The following is an 18,321-nucleotide window of genomic DNA, read 5'->3' as shown; positions in this document are numbered from 1 at the left end:
GAGCTTGATTGACAAAAAAGAATTTAGAATGCAAAAAACTCGCGGCACAAGCACGGGAGTCGGGGCTGGCGCACTTACAGTGGGGTATGTATCCGCTCAGACGATCTGGCGGGCCTGCGTCGCTGACGCTTCCACAAGGTCGTCGCCATTCGACGGCTTCGTCTTTGTCAAGGAGCCGCGGATCGTTAGAGCGAGGGCGGTGACGCGATGCACGCGCGACTGGGCTGTCTGCTTGGTCGCGCCGAGCGCCTTTGCGAGCAGGGCGAGCGACACCTGTCGGTGCGGGCCCGCGTGGCAGCCGATGGCGAGGTCGTGGTACAGCCCATTGGCAATAAGGTCGCGCGGCGTTACCTCGAAAAAGTGCCCAAAGATGCAGCCGTTGCGGACGGCGTCATTCTCGTGCGCCATTACGATCGGCAGCTTGGCGCGGCGCGCGGCGCGCACCTGCTCTGCGAGCGCCTCGGCGCCATCGCCGGCCCACGTCAACCTGTTCAGGTAGAGCAGCATGTGCGTCGCCTCGCCGCCGCCTTCTCTTCTCGCGCGTCGAGATAGCGAAGGGAGGAGCGAGGAGAGGCGCGAGGAGCGCGAGGAGCGAGGCAGCGCGGATAGGCGCGAGGGCGCTGCGTCGGTGATCGAGATGCCGCCAGCCACGGCCGCCGCGACCGAATTGGCGAGCTCTCGCGCCCCGGCGTTCAACGTCGAGGCCCAGAGAATCACCGGCTTGGGGAAGGCGAGGCCGTCGGCTCGGATCTCGCCCGGGATGCACAGGGGCAGCTCGTCCTCGCCCGCGTACTTTGGCGTCTTCAGCAGTAGCGCCTCGGCGATGACCTTGAGCGAGACGTGCTGGAAGGCCTCGATCCGATGCCACACCGCCATCGGCCAGCCGGCGTCAAAGATGGCGGCCTGCAGCTCCTCGGGGCACTCGGATCGCAGCTCGGCGAGCGTGCCTCCGCCCTTGTCCGGGTCTGCCTCGTGGACGAGCACGAGCGGCTTGCCCATCTCCAGCGCGGCGCGGACCTCTCGCAGGCAGTTCGTCGAGCGCAGGTAGCCCCGCGACAGGAAGCAGAGCACCACCTGCGAGCGACGAATGTACGCCTCCAGCTCTCCGATGTTTTTGAGGTCGTCGATGTCGAGGAAGATCTCGCAGCCGGGCAGGAGCTGCTGGAAGCTCGTTCTTGATGACGGCGACGGCGTCCTACACACAAGGAAAGGCAGGTGAGGTGCCTTCACCACACACGCAAAGCGGTGGGGCAAGAGGCGGCAAACCTGGCCCGTGCTCCAGACATGGCTGAGGAAGAGGTGCCACTCCTGGCCGTCGGCGAGGGTGATGCCGTCGCGCATCGGCTCGCGCTTCGACGAGACGAGCCGCATGGTCTTCACCCTCGCGGCGCTGACCGCCGATATGAGGATGACGGCTAGCGAGACGGCGAGCATGACTGCGGTGAGGGCGACGGCAAAGGTGGTGGCGCCGCGCGAGGTCTTGTAGCCAACGAGTTCGTAGCACATGTCTTCGTGCACGGTGCTGTCGCAGAGCTGCGGTGGCGGGGGGCGGGTGGTGTGAGGTTGCGGAAGTCAAGAGGGAGCGTGGGGGAGCGCGAGGGAGCGCGAGGAATTGCCATCGCGGACCTGGATGACCACCCCCGACGCGAAGCAGCACGTGAGCAGCAAGTTGGCGATGCACGCGAGGCAGAGGTCGTCGAAGCGCCGGTAGGGGCGGGCGAGCGCGAGAATGGTGAGAAACATGGCCGAGACGATGGCGGCGACCACGGTGCGCAGCAACTTCCTCGCGCCGTACTCGTGGTCGATGAAGAGCACCATCGAGGTGAGGAAGATCTTGCGGAACAGGTCGAACACCTCCCAGAAGAGGAAGCGGGCAGAGTAGTCCCGCCAGAGGAAGCTCGTCGCACGAGAGAGCGGCGTTGCGCGCTGCGCAGCCACGGGCTTGCGGACGCGGAGCAGCAGCGCCAGGAAGCCGAGCGGCACGAGGACGGGCCAGAGAGCGAAGTAGGCCCAAAAGTACGGCGCGAGTCCCCTCACAGTCTCGTCTTCCCACGTCGGGCCGGCATCGCACGTGAGCGCCAGGTCGGCAAGCAGGTAGCTGATGCGCTGGCCTGTCGCGTCGTCGTAGCGAAAGGACTCGCACAGCCTCGCACTGAAGATGGAGCGCGAGACGGAGGGCAGCGCGAGGTAGAAGATGAAGATCGCCCAGTAAAGGAGGCGGCCGAGCAGCTGGCGGTCGAAAGCCTGCTTCTGCTTGACATTGAGGACCGCCGCCACCGCCACAATGGCGAGCGACACGAAGGCGACGGCGAGGTACGGCCAGGTGCCCGCGACGAGCAGCCGCGTGCTCATGGCTCCGATGCAGGGGCCGGGGATGGCAACGTCAAACAGGTCCAGGCTGAACAGCTTGAGCACGTCGAGCCAGCGCGTAAAGCGCCCGTGGAGGCGGACGCCGTAGACGAGGCCGAGGGCGCTGCTCACCTGGTAGAAGCTGACGAAGACCTTGAACTTGGGCTGCAGGCCGACCGCGGACTCGATGCGGGTGGCCCGCCTCCGGAGGCGGCGGGAGAAGGGGAGGTGGCGGAGCCGAGCGTAGCTGGCAGCGAGCGCTGCGATGACGATGGCAAAGATGGCAAGAACGCCGGCGGAGCGAGCCGTCGAGGGGCAGGCGACGCAGTGCCCCTCGGCTGAGCTGAAGTAGTCCGAGTCCGCGACGCAGACCTCGCAGAGCGGGCCGGTGTGGCCGGCGGTGCAGTAGGGGTCGTCATCTCCGTCGGTGAGGCGGCGGCCGTGGGAGGGCTGGCCGGAGCCACCAGCACATGTCTCTGAGTCACAGCGGTGGAGCTCCGAGGTGGCGTTGGAGGCGCGCCAGTAGCCGGCGCCCACGCCGAGGGACGCGAGAGCGGTGCCGGCGCTGCAGTTGGCGTTGGGCGGGCACGGCCTGCAGTGCTCGGTCGGGTTCTCAAAGATGTCGTCTGGATCGGCGCTCGAGTCCTTCAAGTAGAAGCCCTCCTTGCAGATGGAGCAGGTGACGTCGCCGCTCTTGGAGCTGAGGGGGTGGGGGCAGAGAGTGCACTGCGAGAGGCCCCCGCTCGCCGCGTAGCTGCCCGCCTCGCACTCCTCACACGCGGTGGTGGAGGCTGCGTAATTGCCTTTGGGGCACGGCTTGCACGCGGACATGTTGGCCGAGGGGGCGATGCTACCCGGAGCGCACGGCGCGCACGTGTCGCTGCTTTCCGCACCCTGTGTTGCGCTCGCGGTGCCGGCGGGACAGAGCTCGCACGCGGCGCTCGAGCTGGAGCCGTTGGCCGGGTTGAAGCTGCCCGCGGGACAGGGCTCCCAGACCATGCGTGTGGCGGCGCCCGCCTCCTCGCAGTAGCCTCCGCGCGGGCAAGGGTCGCAGGCGGAGAGGCCGACGTCGGGAGAGAAGGAGCCGGCGGGGCAGATGAGGCATTGCGCTTGGGCTGAGAGGGGCTGGTGCTGGCCGGGGGCGCAACGGAGGCAAAATTCCTGGCTGGGCGCCCCGATGACTGGCGAGTGTCGACCGGGAGGGCAGGGCTGAGGGTCGGCGGTACCCTTTTCGCAATAGTGGCCCCTGGTGCACTGGCCGCTGCAAGAGGAAGTGGTGAGGCCGCTCGTGTTCCCAAAGTAGCCAGCGGGGCAAAGGTAGCACTCGGGAGCGTTGACGTCGCCCTTCAAGGCGCCCTCGGTCGGCATCCAGCTGCCCAAGCGGCAGTCCCAGTCTATCGGCGAGTCGGTCTGGATCGTGACACCGTCGTTGCCGGTGAAGGAGGCGTCGCTGATGGAAGAGCGTTGAGTGAGGACTGACAGGTACAGCACCGAGCCTGACCTAGCCGCTCCGTTGTTGATGAAGTCGACACCCGCGATGGAGAGGGACTCGCTCTTATCCGCGTAGACGACGCCGCCCCACTGCGGGTGCGAGGAGAGCGGGGTGAGGCAGCCGCTCTCTCCATCTCTCGCCCCGCTGCCGTGCTGTGCTGCAGGGCGGCCACTAGCTCTATGCGGCGCACCTGGCCAGCCGAGCAGCCGCTCACGGTGGAGTCCAGTATCGAGACCGCACCGCTGTTCCGATACGCGTAGACGACGCCGCCGTGCTGCGGTTGCGAGGAGAGCGCGCGGTGAGGCAGCCGTCGCTCTGTCCATCTCTCGCCACGCTGTCGTGCGGCGCTGCAGGCTGCTAGCTCTACGCGGCGCACATTGCCAGCAGAGCAGCCCGACACGTTCGAGCTGGTTATCGAGACCGCACTGATAAGAAATGCCCAGACAACGCCGCCGTCCTGCGGTTACGAGGAGAGAGCGGGGTGAGGCAGCCGTGGCCCTCTCTACTTCTCACCCCGCTGCCGTGCGGCGCTGCAGGGAGGGCGGCTAGCTCTACGCGGCGCACGAAGTAAGCATAGCAGCCAGTCACGGTGGAGCCACTTATCGAGACCGCACCGCTGTTATACGCGTAGACGACGCCGCCGTTCTGCGGTTGCGAGGAGAGAGCGGGGTGAGGCAGCCGTGGCCCCTCTCTACCTCTCGCCCAGCTGCCGTGCGGCGCTGCAGGGGTGCGGCTAGCTCTACGCGGCGCACATTAGCAGAGCAGCCCGACACGGTCGAGCTGGTTATCGAGACCGCACCGCTGTTCCGATACGCGTAGACGACGCCGCCGTACTGCGGTTGTAAGGAGAGAGCAAGGTGAGGCAGCCGTGGCCCTCTCCATCACTCGCCCCGCTGCCGGCGTGCTGTGCTGCAGGGGTGCGGCTAGCTCTACGCGGCGCACAAAAGCAGAGCAGTCTCTGACCGTCGAGTCGATTAGCGAGACCGCACCGCTGTTCTTCGCGTAGACGACGCCGCCCCCGGCCTGCGGTTGCGAGGAGAGAAGCAGGGTGAGGCAGCCGTGGCCCGCTCTCGCCGGCCCCGCTTTGTGCGGCGCTGCAGGGGGGTGCGGCTAGCTCTACGCGGCGCACCTCGTCAGCCGAGCAGTCCCGCACGGTCGACTCGATGATCTCGACGTCGCCTGCGCCCCACGCGTACACAACGCTGCCGTGGCCCGCCGTCCTCCCGTTGACGAGGGTCAGCCCCCGCAGGGTGAGGCTGCAGTGGCCCGTGAGGGAAAAGAGCCCGGTCTCTCCCTGGCCGTCGAGCGTCGCGCCCTCGCCGCTGCTCGCGACCGTCACCTTGATGTTGGATTCGCAGCTGATCTGGCTGCCCAGCTCGAAGTGCGCACTGGGCGGCAGGAAAATTGAGATGTTGGAAACAGCCCCCTCGATCAGGGAGCGGAGATCGTTCTCGGTTGCCGCGGCGACATGGAAGCCGGGGAAGACCGGCGGAGCAGGCGGTGACAGCGGCGGCAGCGGTGACAGCGGCGGAGCGAGAGGCGGTGATGGCGGTGATGGCGGTGATGACGGTGGTGGCGGTGGCGGCGGTGAAGGCGGCCGGGTCGCCCAGCAGATCTGACGGCAGAGGGAGGATAGGCATCAGAGAGGAGAAAGAAGGGGAGCGAGAGGGACCAGGGGCGCGCCTTCCAGCCCGAACGGACGTGGATGCCATCCGATTCCCACTCGATGACGCCGCCCTCCGCCACCGCGCCATCCGGCCCCGACTTGCCGCAGTACTTTACGCCGTTGACGGTAAGATAGTCGTAGCGGCAATTGTTGCCCTCCACATCAAAGGCGACCATCTCCAGCTCGACCGGCGGCACGCCGCTAATGGTGCACTTCTCGTTGCTGCCGTAGCTGTTCGGGTAGTTTGGCGAAGCGGCGCACGAGCCGCCGTCGGTGAGCGAGCACGGGCTGCTGACGTTGACGGTCTGGGGCGGTGCCGCTGGTGTGCCGCATACGTCCTGCAGGAAGATGAGCACAATGCCAACTCGGAGAGCACGCGCGCTGGAGAGCAAGGGTACGGAGATCGCTGCGTGGCTGCATCCATCCACCCTCTTCTTCCTCACCTGCTGCCCACGCAGCAGCAGCCCACTGCACGCCGCGAGGAGCAGCGCCAGTACGGCCGCACAAGGGTGAAGAACGAGCAGCTCCTCGATCTCTGAATGGGCCGCGATTGTGAAGCTCTCCTCGGGTGAGGGGCCGCTGATCTTGGTTGCGCGGGAAGGCTCGTCAAAGGAGGTGAACTCGGCGTCGGCCGCGGCGCCGATGTGCTTGAGGGTCGTCGGGCCGGCGGTGCATGAGGCGGCGCCGGTGGGCTTGGAGAACTTGGTGGGAAAGGAGAAGTTTTGATGGAAGGTGGCGTCCGGCCAGGCACCGAACAGCGCCGCGCCCTCCCAGGTGAGGTCGTCCTCGCGGAGCAGGAGCTCCGCGGCCTTGTTGGGTTCGCACGAGGCGGACGCCGCGAGGGCGAGCGCCGGCGCGTCGGTCGGGCGCTTGACGCAGAAGTCGGTGCGGTTGTGCGTGACGATGAGTGCCTCCCCGTCCCACGTAGGCGGGCGAGTGGCGGCTGAGGGCGTCGCGAGAAAAGCGAGGACGAGCATATATGCCGGCGATCAGCAAATGCCGGCGGAGAGAACAAAAAAATGTGCGACTGCGACGGAGGACCGCTCGCAAGGGACCATTGGGTTTGTACTATTAACAACGAAGGCGCTCACAAAAAAATCCAATTACCCGCTATCATTTTTTTTCGCTCGCAACGGCCATGGCCTCTGGCGCAGCGATAGTACTGCGCACTGCTGGGCCTCGCCCAGATTGAAGGGAAGGCACTGGCGCTTCTCGCCAGCCAGACTGACTCGGCCACTGGCGAGCGGGCCGACTGCACGCCCCGATCCCACCGCCCGCCAAGGTCCCTCCGGCTCTTCTCCGAGAGATCATCTACCAGCGCCGGCAACACCCCCCCGACTGCGGGGGCTAGCGCATCGTACCCGTCCTCATCCAGCACCCTATAGCGTGAGCCCTTCAGCGCAGCGACATGCGCTATCCTCAGCGTCTTCAGTGTATCCTTGGAGTCGGGTGCCGCCTGTGCTACCTTGTTGATCGCCGTCCCCGTCTGCGCTCGTGCTACTCTGAGGAACCATCTGGCCTGCTCCCTATTCCCCAGGCAGGCGCCGCTAAGCACGTGCGCCATTGTCGCTCTAGGCGGGTTCTCATCTTCCTCGGTCCAATGCTGCGCGGCTTTCCGCACGATCGGACACCGCGGGTCCCTTTAGCGCTGCCCTCCTCGCCGCGTCCCTCGCGGCCTTACAGACGAGGCAGCCCCTGAGTTCGCTCCTTGTGGCGGCGCCCGGGGTCTCTCTCCCCGCCTCTCCCCGCATGATCCTCTCGTGGTGCGTTCCGTGTGGCACCCCCGCCTGCCGACGCACCCGCGCTCTCCCATGACGGTCTTTGTCACCACGTTATGATCATCCACATCGGCGAATTCAATCTCGCGCTCGCCGTGTTGATCCTTGATCCGCTGACGCTTGTCCCATTTGTGTCTCGTCGTTCCCCTGACCACATCGCTCCACAGCGGCCCCGTCACCTCTGCCGTGTGCGATCCCGCCGTGAGTCCCTCGCCGAGCCGTCCTCGCACCCACTCGTTCGTGTGGCCGCGTGTGGCGTAATAGGTCCTCCGGTCCAGTACCTCCCGCCCCCCCTCTCTGTCTGCCGTCCTCCGGCGGTCCGTGTACAGGCACGGGCGTGTCCTTACTGCTTCACGGATGACGGCGGTGGCATCCTCAATCTCGCTGGCCCCCATGTATGCCGTCGCCGCGGCGTCGGCGTAGGCGTTGCCCTCGACGGGTCTCCCGAATCGGGCCGGCCCTTCGTACACAACTGGTCGAGGCAAGAACCTATCCCCCACCCACTTGTTTGGCATGTCTGCTGCGCTGGTTGCGCTGTTTATTCTTTTTCTGTCCCGGGAAATTGCAGACAAGAAGTTTGTTATCTCCGAGGCCGCTACACCTCTCATCTTTTCTCGTGTGGCCTCGCTGGCACACACACCCGCATCCCTCCTTCTCTCCCAATACCGGCGCCGGCGCCGGCGCCGTCGAACCTGAACCTGTCTCCGAGCAGAGCTGCAGCCGCCGCCGACGCGGCTGGGACAGCCGCCCCCTCCCGCCCTTCCTCCTCCTCCCCCTCCTGCTCCCCCCCCTCCTCCTCCGGCCTCTGGCGCACGCGGCGCGTCGCGTGGTCGACGACCTGGAGAGAGAAAAGGGCGAGACACTCGGCCGATGGTTGATGAGCCGAGATCGGCCGAGATCAGCCACGGAGTGAGCCGAGATGAGCCGAGGAGCCGAGATGAGCCGAGAGGAACCGCGGGGAGCCGACAGGAGCCGAGGTCAGCCGAGGTCAGCCGAGGTCAGCCGAGGTCAGCCGGGGAGCCGAGGTTGGCCGAGGTTGGCCGAGGTGAGGAGAATGCCGCATCGCCGAGGATTGTTGAGCCGAGGAGGGCCGAGGAGAGCCGAGGAGAGCGGGGAAGAGGAGAGTCCAAAGTCGCCGATGTGCTAGTCGATGTGCTAGTCGATGTGCTAGCCGATCGCCTAGCCGGGGAGGGCCGAGAGGAGCCGACATGCTAGCCGAGGTGAGCCGAGACTGACTGCCTCGGCAGTGCCGCCGGCGGCCGCCCTCTTCGCGATCCGCGAGACAGCACGCGACCTGGGGTTCGTCAGCCGAGAGTAGTTGATTACCGAACCCGCGCACGGACGCACCCCCCGACAGCGCGGCGAGACCCGTCCTTTGCCATGCGCGGCCCGGCCGGCTGCAGCGCCAGCTCCCGCACCTGAGGCAAGGCGACGTCAGATCAGGCCGTACCTCACCTCCCGCACCGACCCGACAGCGCACACTCCGGTGGCGAGACGCCGTCCGCGGCGGGCGGGGGCGGGGGCGGCCGCAACATCGCCCGCACCCGCCACCGCTCGCAACTACGCTCGGCGGATCTCGGCGGATCTCCCGCACCAGCCACACAACGAATCTCGGCCAACCTCGGGTAATCTCGGCTCATCTCGCGCACCAGCCAGTGCACGTCGCGGTGCACGAGCACGCGCCGCCTACGCACACGCCGCCATGTGAAGAGACGCCGCTCACAACCAGTGCACGCCGCGGTGCAACCGCTCTCGGCACCCGCCGCCGCTGCAGCGAGCCGCCGCCACACCGCCGCCGCCGCGCTGTTCGCACTTTCCGTCGCCACTGCAGTCGCCGCCTCCGCCTCCACCTTCGTCCAGGACGTCGTACGCCACGCCGCCGCCGCGCTGTTTGCACTCGCCACCGCCATCTCCGCCTTCGCTTCCGTGCCCACCTCCCTCGCCGTCCCCGCATCTGCACTGCCTGCACTCGTCATCGCCACTTCTGCCTTCGCCTCCGTCCCCGCCTCCTCCGTCCAGCCGAACGTCGTACGCCACGACGCCGCCCGCCATGCCGCCAGCCCCCTTCAGAAGAACGTCGACGGCGCGGACTGTGCCTGTTCACGGCCGGCGGCCGTGAAGAGACGCTGTTCACGGTGGCGACCGCTCGGCGAGGTCTCGGCAAAGTCTCGACGCAATCTCGGCACAATCTCGTGCGGTATCTCCGCATCTGCAGCCCGGCGCAATCTCAGGCGCAATCTCGGCACAATCTCAGGCGCGATCTCGGCGCAATCTCGTGCGCCTGCCGCCCAGTCAGACAGCAGACCAGACGAGTCCTCAACGGCGCACGAGACACGATCGCCGACGCCGAAGCGGCGCCCGCCGCCGCACGTGGCCTCTCTCGCCGCACCCCGCCGCGGCGCCGCCACCCGCGCCGGCCGGCACGACTCGCTCTCTGAGCAGCGCTCGCTCTCTGAGCAGCGGGCTGCGTCGCACCGTCGCCTCGCGGCCTGCGGCAGGCTCATGCGCGTGAACCTGTTCACAGCATCGCGGGTGTGAACAGACGCCCTCCACGGCTGCCGGCGGCGGAGCAGAGCTAGTCTCGCGCCGCTTCCACGGATATCTCTAGCCGGGGGCGTGATGTGTGGGCCGGCATCGAAGAGAGAGAGAGGCATTACTTATCAGTCTCGGGTAGTCTCGGGTAATCTCGGGTAGTCTCGGGTAATCTCGGGTAGTCTCGGGTAATCTCGGGTCATCTCGGGTAATCTCGGGTAGTCTCGGGTAGTCTCGGGTAGTCTCGGGTAATCTCGGGTAGTCTCAGGCATCAGAAGGAGTTCTGGGTGAGAACAGAGTTCTCTGGGTGAGCTCAGCTGTGAGGCTCCAAGTCGTTTGCTCTCCCTCCCTCCCTGTGCATGACTTGCTAGCGGGGCCCGAGTATTGTACACAAGTACTGCACGAACTAGGTGGTAAGGCATATCGGTTCCCTAGCGCTCGCTTGGTCTTGCGCATCTAAGGAGAGTGAACCAGAGGGCGCCCGCCCGCTGGCCAAAGCAGACCTCGGCACGGATCAGGTCGTTGCTGTCCTGCGGCACCGACACGAGCCGAGCCGTTGGCGGGTCCGTCAGCACGATATAGGCGAACTTCCGCCGCCCTGAGCCGTCGTCCGGGTCGGGCTCGTGGACAGCGTGCACCACGCCAGCCTCCCACGGCCGCGCACCACCAACGTTGCAGACGACGCGGTCGCGCCGGACAAAGCGGGCCGGCAGCGACGCGCTCACGGCGCCGCGGATGCGGCCGCGGTCGGCGGCGGTCAGCGTCAGCCGGTTGTTTGATGCGAGCGTCTCGAAGAAATTCTGCAGTAGCTCGAGCTTGACAGCGCTCCGATTTGGCCCGCACAGCCTGCCCGCAGGGTCGCACGCGGCCAGCTCGGCCGTGATGGCGTCGTCGAGAGACTCAAGAAGGCGGACCTCGCTCGGCGTCAGCGAGGCCATGGCCGGGGGGGGGGGGGGGCGGGCGGTAAAAATTCTTTTTGAGCTTAGCCTTCGATGTAGGAATCCTATTCTTTTTAGGAATGCTGGGGCCTAATGAATTCTTTTCCTCGCGATGTCTGCCCCGCCGCGCCGCCGCTCGCGCCGCCTCGCCCCCGGGGCCACCGCCTCCGCCGCCGCCGCCCCCTCGCCGGAAACGCCGCCGCCCGCCTGCCTCCTCGACGTCCCCACGGACCTCCTCGAGCGCGCCCTCTCCCGCTGCGACAGCCCCGTCGACATCGCTCGCGTCGCGGCCGTCTCGCTGCTCTTCCACGCCTCGCTCACTAAGGAGGCCATCCGCTTGTGGGCGCAAGAGCGCGGCTTCGAGCTGCCAGCGCAGCCTGAGGACGAGGGCTGCCCCGTGCGGTGGCTGTGTCTCGCTGCGTTGCTGTGCGAGTCCAACCAGCCGGCGAGGGCTGTGGCAGGCAGTCAGCATAGCGTCTTCATCGACGGCGAGGGGCGGCTCTCGTCGTGCGGCTCGGAGGAGCACGTCGCAGGCCTCCTTTTGGCCACGGCGAGGGCGTGGCGCGGCTCAACACGCCGACCCTCCTCCCCTCTATATCGCTGGGCGGCGAGCGCGCCGTGAGCGTCTCGGCTGCAAACAAGCACAGCCTCGCCTTCACCGGCAGCGGCTCTGTCTGGAGCTGGGGCGGCGGGGGATGGGGCCAGTTGGGTCACGGCGACACGCACCAGCAGCTGCTGCCGAAGAAGGTCGAGGCCTTTGCTGGCTAGGTGGCGGAGGCGGCGGAGGAGGCGGAGGAGGAGGCGGAGGCGGCGGAGGAGGAGGAGGCGGCGGAGGCGCTACACTCCGCGCTCCTCGACATTGCTCCTCTGCCGTGTGAGGGGGCCGCGGCGGGCGAGGGAGGCGAGGGAGGCGAGGGAGGCGCGGCGGGCGAGGGGGGCGAGGGAGGCGGAGGCGCAATCGATGATCAAGTTTAGCTACGGCGACGGCGACTGGGGCAGAAATACTGAGTCTGCTGTGTTTCACTTCATGTGCTGGGTGACATTCGCCCTCTTAATGGTGCTCGCTGGAATCGTCTCAATCACGTTCGCAATTCTCATCCTGCTGGTCGTTTGGCCCCCTGCACTCCTGTTGTGCTTGATGCTTGGAATGAATCTACGGCTGTTCGTGCTCTTCCCGTGCTTTTTGACTTGGGTGAGGAAGAGGCTTCTTGGACTGGATGTCGACAAAAGCACTATTGACCAATATTGGACGACCAATATCGGACTACTCGTCGAGGAGTTGGGTGAGGCGATCCCAGCGATTGCGATCACTCTCATAAATGAGCTTCTGAAAAAGGCTCGAGAGCAGCGCTCTGGCACTCTGTCTACTGAGGGGTGGTGCGCGCAGCCATAATTATGCCCCTTACCTGCACCCCATGCCCAAAACCCCCTTGCGCCCCCTGCCAGGTTTGCCGTCATCACGAGCGTGCTGGTGTTGACGCGCTTCCTGTGGCCTCTCACGTACAACATATACAAGTACGCTGCGCCACGGCATCGTCGGACGCACAACCATTCCTTGCTTACTGGGATCAAGAAGGGCCTGTCGGTGCCGATCCTCCCCACGAACGAAAAGGAGCTGAAGGAAAAGATGCGCTGCGAAAAGGAAATGCTGTCCTCTACCCGCATGAGCACTTGAGCTGCAACTCTGGCTAGCCTGGGCGGGTGCCAGTTTCGGGGGGCAAACCCCGCCCGCCCCCTAGAGCCGCGCCGCGGTCGACGAATCTGAGCAACTTCGTCCTCATTACAGTGAGGGGCCGGCAGCAAGTGCAAGGGCCTCGGATCGAACGCACACATGCACGTGGTTAGTACTGACTGTTTAGCTCGCATGGAGACGAACGTCTCAGACTGGTACAAAGGAGGCCCCCTACGCGCCGGTGTATTCCTAAAGCCGTACCCCCCCCCTCTCACAACCACAACCACAGGGACGCCGCACGACACACGAGACGCTGATACACTGTGTTGTCGTCGAGATGGTTGTATCGTGTCAGCTACGGCACCCCAGCGTAGAGGGCCTCGTGTAGCCCTCCCTTTGGTATCAATATAAAAACGGATCGGCAAAGCAGACGCGAAGTCATTCACTTCCCTGCTGCTAGGGGGGGGGGGGGGGGTCTAACCCCCCCAGCAACAAAACTCTGCTGCTTGGGGGGGAGGGGGGGGGCGACCCCCCCAGCAACAAAACACTCGCTTGCTTTTTTTTCCCTCCCGTCCTGCGGATCTTGAGTAGTAGACCGGAGGGCTACGAAGCCTTTCACACTCCAAGGGGCTGGCAGCAGAGAACACTGGACCCAGCTCCCGCCTCTTCGCCGCCGCCGCCCCCCTGGCTGGTCCATCGCGAACCCACTATGATTATCGGAAGCTCTCCTCCAGCAGCAGAGATGTGGGTGTCTTCCGACAAATCAAGCAGCCCGACGCACCGCCGCGAAGCGGGATGATAGCGAGAGATGTACTCCGCGAGGTTGAGCCCTGCACGCGGTACTCGGCGGTGTCGCAGCGTCGAGCAACACTCGGTGTCAGAGCGTCGCGCCAAATCAGTAGTCTCATCGCCGAGTGATTGCTGGCCTGTGGCGTATGACCTCGCGCGGATATCACCATGAACAACGAGCATGCAAAGATAGGGAACCATGTCTGATGGACTTGTACCGCCCTCTGTGCTCTCCGCTGTGCCACAGCTGCGAGAGCCGTATCTTCCCTCCTTGAAGCAGAGGCGCCGCGAGGCACGAGAGGCGTAGAAGAGAGGCTTGCGTGCCCCGCACCGCCCGGCTGGCACGTGGCAGTAGGAGGGCCCGCCGGTGAGACCACTGATTTTGGTGCGACCACAAATTCTCGCCACTTGGAACGCATGCTACTTAGAGCTCTTATTGCAATACAGCTGTCTGCACAGAGATGCCAGCACCCCCCACAGGCAGAGCTCTGCTGCTAGGGGGGGGGGGGGGGTGACCCCCTTTTAGGTGTGCACACTGTGTGCACAGGGGGGGTACCGAGTCTCAGTGTGCGACCGCTCGTACGCGGGACCCCTCGATCGGCTCGGTTTTTTTGACTTAGCTTAGTGTCTGATTGGAGCTGCTGCGGTGCACAGACCTGATGAAACTTGCCTCGGCACCGCGTTCGCCAGCCAGCGCAATGACTACTCTACTGCGCCCTAACACACCTGCTGCCTCTGACCCCAATCTCGCGCGCTGAGTTGGCCCGCAAGTGTGCGCTAGTTCTAGTCCTACATCGCAAAGCCCCCTCCTACACGCGCTCGTCGCGGCTACGCGTGGGCGGCGACCGCGACGGCGGCGGCGACGGCGGCGAGGGCGACCGCGACGGCGAGGCGGGCGGTGGCGAGCGACGCGGCGGCGGCGGCGAATCGCGCAGCGGCGAGGACCCAGAAGAGAGCATGCACGCGAAGAAGGGCGAGGGGGCGGGAGGGCGCCGTCTCGCCCGCCTCGGCGAGGGCGGCGGCGGCGTGCGTGGCGAGGGCGGCCACGCGCTCGCGCTCGGGCGTGCCCAAGGAGTTGAGGAGGCCGCGCACATACCCCAGAGAGTGGAGCAGGCCGAGCAGGCTCTGCCCGTCGCCTAGCAGTCGTTAATAGCGGACGGGATGCCGATGAGTCGATCCTGCTGCTTCCTCAGGCCGAGAAAGGCTCTGCTCGTCGCCCTCGCTAGATCTCGGCTAGATCTCGGCTAGATCTCGGCTAGATCTCGGCTAGATCTCGGCTAGATCTCGGCTAGATCTCGGCTAGATCTCGGCTAGATCTCGGCTAGATCTCGGCTAGATCTCGGCTAGATCTCGGCTAGATCTCGGCTAGATCTCGGCTAGATCTCGGCTAGATCTCGGCTAGATCTCGGCTAGATCTCGGCTAGATCTCGGCTAGATCTCGGCTAGATCTCGGCTAGATCTCGGCTAGATCTCGGCTAGATCTCGGCTAGATCTCGGCTAGATCTCGCCGTCGTGGATCGCGACGAGCGCGCGCCACACCGCCTCGTACCTACTCGCAGCTTCCTTGTCTCGCGCTTCCGTTTCACAGTATGGCGCCGCCACCAAGACCGGGGGCGGGCGGCTGTTTCTAGGCTGTATTGCGGCGCAATGTTGTGGCTGTACCTCGGCCGCACCTCGGCCGTGTCTCGGCTGCACCTCGGCTGCACCTCGGCTGCACCTCAGCTGTGTCTCAGCTGCACCTCAGCTGCACCTCAGCTGTGTCTCGGCTGCACCTCAGCTGTACCTCTGCTGTGTCGCGGCTGTATCTCGGCTGCATCTCGGCGTCTCTCACCCGACCGACGGCGGGATCCGACCCACCGCCGCCTCGCCCAAGTCCGAGAGAGATAGGCCGGTGCCGAGCGCAAAGGCGGGCGAGAGGAGCAGCGGCAGCAGCGGCCAGAGCTCGTTTGCTAGCGGCTCGGCGCAGGCGCGCACCCGCTCGCTCGAGACCCACGGCCGCGCGCAGGCGAGCACCAGCCTGCAGACGGCGAGCCGCAGCTGCGCGGGCGGGTGGTGGTACAGGCCGTGGTCGAGGAGGACCAGCTGCTCGGGGATGCCGGAGGCGGCGGCGGGACGGCGGAGGTAGACGTTGCCAGAGTGCGGGTCGCCGTGCACCAAGCCGTGCCGCAGCGGCATCTCTCCCAGCAGCACGTCCGCCACCAGCCGGCCGGCGGCGCGGCGGCAGATCCCCGCGGCGGCCAGGCCGGCGGCGTCGTCGACGCGGAGCAAGCCCTCGACCCATTCCGTCGCGAGCAGCCGGCGGGTGGCGATTCGCACCGCTGGGACGAGGACCGACTCGCCCCGCGGCGCGAGAGCGGCGGCCGCTTCCCCCGCGTGCCGCGCCTCCGTCAGAAAGTCGAGCTCCGAGAGGACGTGCTTCTGCAGGTCGTCGACCAGCCACGAGACGTCGAACCCGCCCGGCTGCATCTGCCCGGCAACCATCTTGAAGACGGCAAAGTCGGTCGGCACCTGCTCGGCCAGCCAGGGGAACTGCAGCTTGAGCGCGAGCTCGCTGCCGTCCTCCGCGCTCGCGCGGTGGACTTGAGAGAGCGACGCGGCGGCGATGGCGGGGCACCGCACTGCAGCAAGGCCGCTGCCACTGGGCGCGTCGACCGTCCAGCCGGGCACGCACAGCTCCTCCGCAATCATCGCCTCGAAGAGGCGCAGGTCTTGTGGAGCCGCGCGGTCCGTCAGCTCTGCGAGAGCGGTCGTGTAGGCGGGTGGCACGCCGCCGCCGCCCGAACCTCCCTGGAGTGAGGCGATCTGCTGCGCTGCCTTGACGTAGACCCCGCCCTGCTTGCGCGCGAGCGTCACCGCCTTGGCCGCGTACTTCTGGTGCAGCGCCTCCCGCGCAGCAGCGTCGAGCGGGTCAACCTTGTCGTAGGCGGCCTTGGCGGCGGTAAAGAGCGCCATGGCCCCAAACGCTCTCGTCGCGCCGTCGGCGGAGGACTGCGGCGGCGGCGGCGGAGGCTTCTCTTTGACCGAGGCCACTTCGTTAGCCGCCAGCTGTTCAGCCATGACAAGCGAATGTTCGAACCGCTGCCCACGCGCGAGCTGCACTTGAGCGTTCCTCAAGCTGCACTTGAGCCGCTCGTCGCGTTCCTCAAGCTGCAGCCGCGCGCACGATTTCTTTTTTAGGACGGAAGGCAACTGTCTGGGCGACGGCTTCTAAGCCGTCGCCTTTGCAGTGCCAGTCCCGTACCCGGTGTCGTGAGAGGTTTCGTTGTAAAATTCTTTCGGACGGCCGAGCGGCGGTTGGGGCAATCTCTCCGTCGCGCGTCGGCGTTGAGGGGCCGTGGACACGTAAAAGCTTGCTTTGGGTTATGAACATATCCGTGTCTCCGGGCGCCCTCCGACCACCCTGCCTTATTACTATCCTTCAACAGTATTAGGCCGTCGTCCACGGCACGTCCGAGTTGTACCACCGGCACGAGACGTTTGTGCGCAGGCCGCTCACATAATCGCACGAGACGACGGGCTGGAACGGCCGCCGGCCACGCTGCGACAGAATGGGCCGGCCGGCGAGGAACGGCTGCTCTTGGTACGAGTGCCACCTCTGCAGCACGACCTTGCTGCCGCGCGTCACGCGGTTCGAGCGGTGCGCCGCCTCCGCGCTGCACGCGCGGCCGCCCCAGCCTGGCCCGAAGTTGTAAAAGAGCAGGGCCGAGCCCACGGGCGGCTTGACCTTCAAACCCAGCTTGGGGAACTCCGTCTCGCCGCCGTCGAAGTCGTCCGTGAGGTACACGAGCAGCGTGGCCATGCGCTCGCCGCGCCCGAGCAAGTCGGCCGCGTGCTCGCAGTCGGTGTGGTCGGCGTAACCGCCGTCGCGCCCGGCCTCGTAAGTCAGGGCCTGCCAGCTGTAGGCGTGTGTATCGTGCAAGCCGGACATCTCCTGAACGCGCCGGCTGATGCCGTCAAAGAGGGCCTCCTGCCCGCGGTACACAAAGAGGCTCTCGCTCCACGGCACGTGCGCGTAGGTGGCACGCGAGGCGGCCTGCGCGAAGCAGCCGCGGCCGCCTGCGCCGGGACGCCCACGCATCCAGTCGAAAGCGTGAGTGAGGCCCGGGTGTCCCGTGAACGCGTCGTGCTGGAAGCACACGAGCGGGTGCGATGCGCCCCACAAGTCGCGCCGGCGCGCGACGACTCCACGGAGATCCGCAACCTCGGTCGCACTCAGCACGTCGTGCAGGAGATACAGGGGTGGCGAAGCCGAGAGCACCTCAGCCTTGCCCGCGGCCACGCTCTGCTCCACAGCAGTTCGGAACGTGTCCGAATGGTTGCGCGATACACGCGACGCATCGCCCATTGGATACAATTTCTGCAATCGCTCGGTGGCTGATTTAGTGTACGTGTCGCTTCTGGTGAGCTCGAGTAAATCCAAGTGAAGATCCGCCGCCGAGATGAGGTCGCCTCGCTCATCCGCGGCTGCCGCCAACCGGATGAGCTCGTTGCTACTCAAAGAATTTCTCGGACCCGTGACGTGCGATTCACCCGCGTGCAGCGGCGCATGCTCTCGGAGCAGCGCGGCCAGCGCCGACGGCGTGAAGGATGCTGCAGCCGCGCTGCACGATTCCGAGGGCATCCTCTTGGCCTCCTGCATTTCATGATGGCGTGTCACTTCACAGCCTTGTTATTGAGAAGAAAATACCTCCTATGGCGCTGTGCGCTGGCCTGTGATTCACAGCATGCGCCCCCGGCCATAGATCTGTGTGTAAGGTGTATTGTTGGCAAAACAAGACACAGAGCTCACACAGAATCACAGCGGGAGGAAAGCGGCGAGTCGCAATTCCTGGGGTCCTTGTGGCGGGCCACCGTGTGTGTGTGTGTGCTGGCGGGCCACCCTGTCCAGAGAGGCATGAGTGCCAATCTGGGGTCTCTCGACCGAGTCTATGAGTCCTGGCCGCTCCCGGTTGTGGCAGAGGTTATGGAACCAAGCGACGGAGATGGTGCGGGGGTACGGGTGTCGCAGGAGGTGAGGCACGAGGACGCCCATGAGGACCGGTGGCCTGACCTACATCGAGAGGCTTCACCTATTATTCTCCTTCTCTCTCTCTCCTTCCCTCGCT

General features: G+C 65.9%; 4 protein-coding genes across 4 annotated transcripts; all 4 read right to left on the bottom strand.

Moving 5' to 3' along the window:
- Positions 1-6: 6 nt before the first annotated feature.
- On the bottom strand, positions 7-6,502 carry EMIHUDRAFT_456814 (hypothetical protein). Its single transcript, XM_005781493.1, has 13 exons — positions 5,951-6,502; positions 5,543-5,845; positions 5,231-5,267; positions 4,971-5,020; positions 4,805-4,864; positions 4,594-4,674; positions 4,406-4,486; positions 4,218-4,298; positions 4,032-4,115; positions 3,605-3,930; positions 1,627-2,551; positions 1,267-1,533; positions 7-1,140 (listed from the first exon to the last, which is right to left on the bottom strand). The coding sequence occupies exons 1-13, from the start codon at positions 6,482-6,484 to the stop codon at positions 97-99; spliced, it is 3,873 nt and encodes a 1,290-aa protein (XP_005781550.1). The 5' UTR covers positions 6,485-6,502; the 3' UTR covers positions 7-96.
- A 92-nt stretch (positions 6,503-6,594) lies between these two features.
- EMIHUDRAFT_234050 (hypothetical protein) lies at positions 6,595-7,071 on the bottom strand (the record flags this gene model as incomplete). Its single annotated transcript, XM_005781492.1, has 1 exon — positions 6,595-7,071. The coding sequence occupies one exon, from the start codon at positions 7,069-7,071 to the stop codon at positions 6,595-6,597; it is 477 nt and encodes a 158-aa protein (XP_005781549.1).
- A 7,281-nt stretch (positions 7,072-14,352) lies between these two features.
- EMIHUDRAFT_234047 (Aarf domain-containing protein) lies at positions 14,353-16,273 on the bottom strand (the record flags this gene model as incomplete). The annotated part of the gene is made up of 3 exons (XM_005781491.1): positions 14,353-14,394; positions 15,191-15,391; positions 15,476-16,273. 3 exons carry the CDS (start codon positions 16,271-16,273, stop codon positions 14,353-14,355), a joined length of 1,041 nt encoding a protein of 346 aa, XP_005781548.1.
- Positions 16,274-16,623: 350 nt separating this feature from the next.
- EMIHUDRAFT_442781 (hypothetical protein) lies at positions 16,624-17,856 on the bottom strand (the record flags this gene model as incomplete). The annotated part of the gene is made up of 1 exon (XM_005781490.1): positions 16,624-17,856. A coding segment is annotated over one exon (1,213 nt), but the record flags the coding sequence as incomplete, so codon positions are not given.
- Between the last annotated feature and the right edge of the window lie 465 nt (positions 17,857-18,321).

Source organism: Emiliania huxleyi (genome assembly GCF_000372725.1).
Source record: "Emiliania huxleyi CCMP1516 chromosome Unknown EMIHUscaffold_200, whole genome shotgun sequence".
NCBI lineage: Eukaryota > Haptophyta > Isochrysidales > Noelaerhabdaceae > Emiliania > Emiliania huxleyi.
Note: the sequence above shows the minus strand (reverse complement) of the source record. Positions and strands in the feature narration are given on the sequence as shown.